The sequence below is a fragment of the Notothenia coriiceps genome, unplaced genomic scaffold (genome assembly GCF_000735185.1).
Source record: "Notothenia coriiceps isolate Sejong01 unplaced genomic scaffold, NC01 NC01_scaffold00038534, whole genome shotgun sequence".
NCBI classification, from domain to species: domain Eukaryota; kingdom Metazoa; phylum Chordata; class Actinopteri; order Perciformes; family Nototheniidae; genus Notothenia; species Notothenia coriiceps.
Genome location: NW_011371235.1, coordinates 73166 through 76850, shown reverse-complemented (window position 1 = coordinate 76850; position 3685 = coordinate 73166). Strand labels below are relative to the sequence as shown.

General features: G+C 42.5%; 1 protein-coding gene across 1 annotated transcript in view; it reads left to right on the top strand.

Annotated features, from left to right (window-relative positions):
- Nucleotides 1-3685, top strand: part of itga8 (integrin, alpha 8) — a 35917-nt gene that overhangs the window by 27260 nt on the left and 4972 nt on the right. Inside the window, exons 19-21 of the mRNA XM_010797851.1 lie at nt 682-761; nt 1247-1327; nt 2624-2729. Of these exons, the coding sequence (XP_010796153.1) occupies nt 682-761; nt 1247-1327; nt 2624-2729 (267 nt within the window). The remainder of the gene's footprint in view (nt 1-681; nt 762-1246; nt 1328-2623; nt 2730-3685) is intronic.

Sequence of the window (3685 nt, the reverse complement as noted above, 5' to 3'; positions counted from 1 at the left end):
GATAGGGAACGATCATACTCATTTGGTTTTCTCGTTTCTTAGTCTTTCCTGCCTGAACTTTGCGTAGTTCTCTACCACAACCCCGCCTCAGGGCCTGTCTGGTGAAGTGTTAGTGCGAGCTGCATGGCTGTCATTTCCCTCCAAGGACCATGAGTTTGACCTGTTGTTCAGTCTGGCACACATGAGAGCACGCACGTCCGTCCACACGTCGCGACGACACACACACACACACACACACACACACACACACACACACACACACACACACACACACACACACACACACACACACACACACACACACACACACACTGTCGTCGACGTACTGCAGTTGAAAATGAACTTAATCCTCCACGTGTTTTGAGTTAACCTAGAGGAGAGGAGATTTAAACTGTGGAGAGACAAGAAACTAAAGTTTAGTTTTTGAGTGTGTGCAGTCTGCATTGTCAATGATTTATATGATTCTGTTGTTAACATAAACACAGACCAGATTGTCTACCTTTATAACTGTCTATTCCCGGTCATTTTAAACATGATGTGGCCTTTGATGTAAAGATGCATCTTATCCCTGTCTGTTTTTTCTCTCTGCCTTGTCTCATTAACTGTCCTCCTCTTTCTCCTGTCACATGTGTTTTACACGTTCTCTCTTTTTGTTTGCTTTTTCTCCACACTCTTGCCCAGCTGTCTGTTGGTTTGAGGTTTTCTGTCCAAAGGCTGGATGATGCCGGACCCAAGATCAGATTCGAGCTACAGATCCACAGGTGACACGCCCCCCAACTCTCACGCATACCCCCCAACCTCCCACACACAAACACACACAACACACACAAAGAGCTGTTTGTCCTTCTTCTGAGCCATGTAAATAAGTTCTGTGTCTGTCGTGATCTCGTCGCTGTGGTTTGATGAAACTAACCGCAGCGACTGAAGAAGACGGATGGCCCGGAGGAACTCCTGGGAGGAGACAAGCCCTACACAACATATTCACTGTTTGTTTCACTGAATTGATTTTGATACATCACTAGGCACAGATGGTTAAATGTTGGCCGAACCCGCTGCCAGGGAAATGCTTATTGGAGTCAGCTGAACATAAAAATACAGCTTTATTATGAGCTTTTACTTTGCATTGTAACACAGCCTGTTGTTACATTTTAGCAAATAAATACAGAATGAAGGGCATAGTCGTTGAAATGTATATTTTATTGGATCCATTTGATTTCATCTAAACTCCCTTTAAATCTCTCCACAGTTCCAACAAAGACAACTCCAACAGCAACCCAGTCAGTTTAAATCTGTCCATCGCTGCCAGAGCTCGACTTGATTTACGCGGGTGAGTCAAGCGTCTTTGTGTGTGAGAGCGTGTCGTCTTCTCGGAAACACAGTGACAGCTTCCTTTGTTGCTGCGTCTGTTTCACAAAAGATACACTTGATCTGCTTTGGGTCTAAACTTTTTGGTGTCTGAAGGATATTACTCTCCTATTATAGTGTTGAAATGTGTGAGGCATGTTTATTTACCGATGGAGAACAGCATGAAAAAAACATCAACCAAATAAATGTGACCTAATCATGTGCACATGGGTTACTTTTAAGCCTTTGACATGTTCATGGATGCCCATATGCCCACTGACACACACACGCACACACTTCAAAGCCTGGAGCCCTGCATGGCTTTGTTTGGGTGTGGTCAGCTGTTCATACAAACAGAGGAGAATGGGATGAGAGAGACGAGGACATATGAGTTCCTGTGTTTGTAAAGTTAAAGTGTCATACCTAAGCTGGCTTCATCTAGCATTTGGACAGGGTGATTTGGTCCATCATGCTGTGTGCTAAACCAGGTCATTTGCTGCCCATTTACCTTATACAAGTATGCTACCATACAGACGTAAACAATTTTGCCAACTTTCAGTATGCAAATCGAGCAGAATCAGCTTTGCACCAGTTACATTTCAAAACCAGGTGTAAACCAGTTAGTTTTTTTGTCGACAGTCTCTTAACCCTCTGAGACCCACATAGGACATTTCCGTTTTTGTATATATTTGCCTTATAAATTGTAATTTCTTTGCAGTATAATCAAGTTGTACACATCCCAGAAATCAGCACAACCTCAGCTAATGATATATGTCACTCATTAGAGACTTATATACACTATAATTGGGGATATTTGCCCATAAATAAAAAACGGAGCTTGAATCGTTTACTTATTTCATTAAAAGGAACTGCTAACCATAACATTGAAAGAAACATTCAACACAGACAATTGCACACATTTATTATCATTGTATCGGAACTGATTAGTAAGTTCAAGGCTTGTTCTGTTCATTAGTTATGCCCAATTCTTTGTGTAAACTTGAGCAATAATACATCATATATTTTAGCATTCAGGTGAGTTTAAGTGATGGTACTGTCTTGCAATATGTTAGGAATATCATAATAAAAGTAAATATAAAAGCCCACAAAGTGTATTATCTTCCAGACATGAAATACCAGCCCTCCAATATAATCAACTTTAGATGTTGTTCTTCTGGAAAAGGCTCAGAATTGTATCTTGTGCCATACTCACGGCCCCATATTAACCTATCAGTGTGGTCGCATCGGTGTCACGAGTTGTTGTTTCTCCTCTCTTCAGGGATGTCTCATCCCTCGCAGGTGTGCTGCCATTCCCACGGCTGGGCCCAAAGAGAGCCTGTCAAATGAGACGACGTGGGACCGCAAGGTCACACACACTCTATGAGGTTAAATGCATCCATACATCCCACCACAGCTGAGTCTCATGAGAAGAGGAGGTGGAGGGGTCTCCAGAGAGAAGAGTGTAGGCTGGATTGCTTTGTATTAACCACAAAGCAGGTCACATTTGTAAGATTGGTGGATGAATAAGAGCGGAAGAATAGTGTCTAAGGTTGTAAATTAGGGCTAAAGCAAGACGAGGGCTCTTTAGAATGAGATGAGTAAACAGACAACAACCATCACATCACCACACACCACACCACACACACACACCACACACATCACACACACATCAACACACACACACACACAACGTACACAACACACTCACAACACACACACACACACACACACACAACACACACACACCACACAACACACACAACTCAGTAATTAAACACCTGCTCCATAAGAATTAGGCTCTGGCTGATCAAAGTCTCCAGCTCAGTAAGTAAATTACTGCTGTGAAGCGCGTGCTGTTAAAAACAGAGTAATTGGGGGTAGGAACAAAAAGGGCATAGGAGGAGCTCAAAAGGGAAATGGACGAAGGGAAAAAGTAATTATTCTTAATAATAGTGGACAAAGGTTAATGAGTATTATATTCACTGAGAAGGGAAAGAACAAGGTCATATCAGAAGGTGTACATTTAGATATAAGAGGGAAGATAGCAGACAGGTTGGCGACAGATTCAATCAGGGGTTTGTGTGTGTTGTGTGTGGTGTGTGTGTGTGGTGGTGTGTGAATGTGTGTGTGGTGTGTGTGTGTGTGTGTGTTGGAATTGTTTTATCTCTAGGTACGTCAATAGTGTTGTGTGTGTGTGTGTGTGTAGTTTGTGTGTGTAGTGTGTGTGTTGTGTGGTGTGTGTGTTGGTGTGTGTGTGTGTGTGTGTGTGTGTGGTGGTGTGGTTGTGTGTGTGTGAGTGTGTTTTTGCCGGTTATCTACCATGTGATTTTCTTATTATATT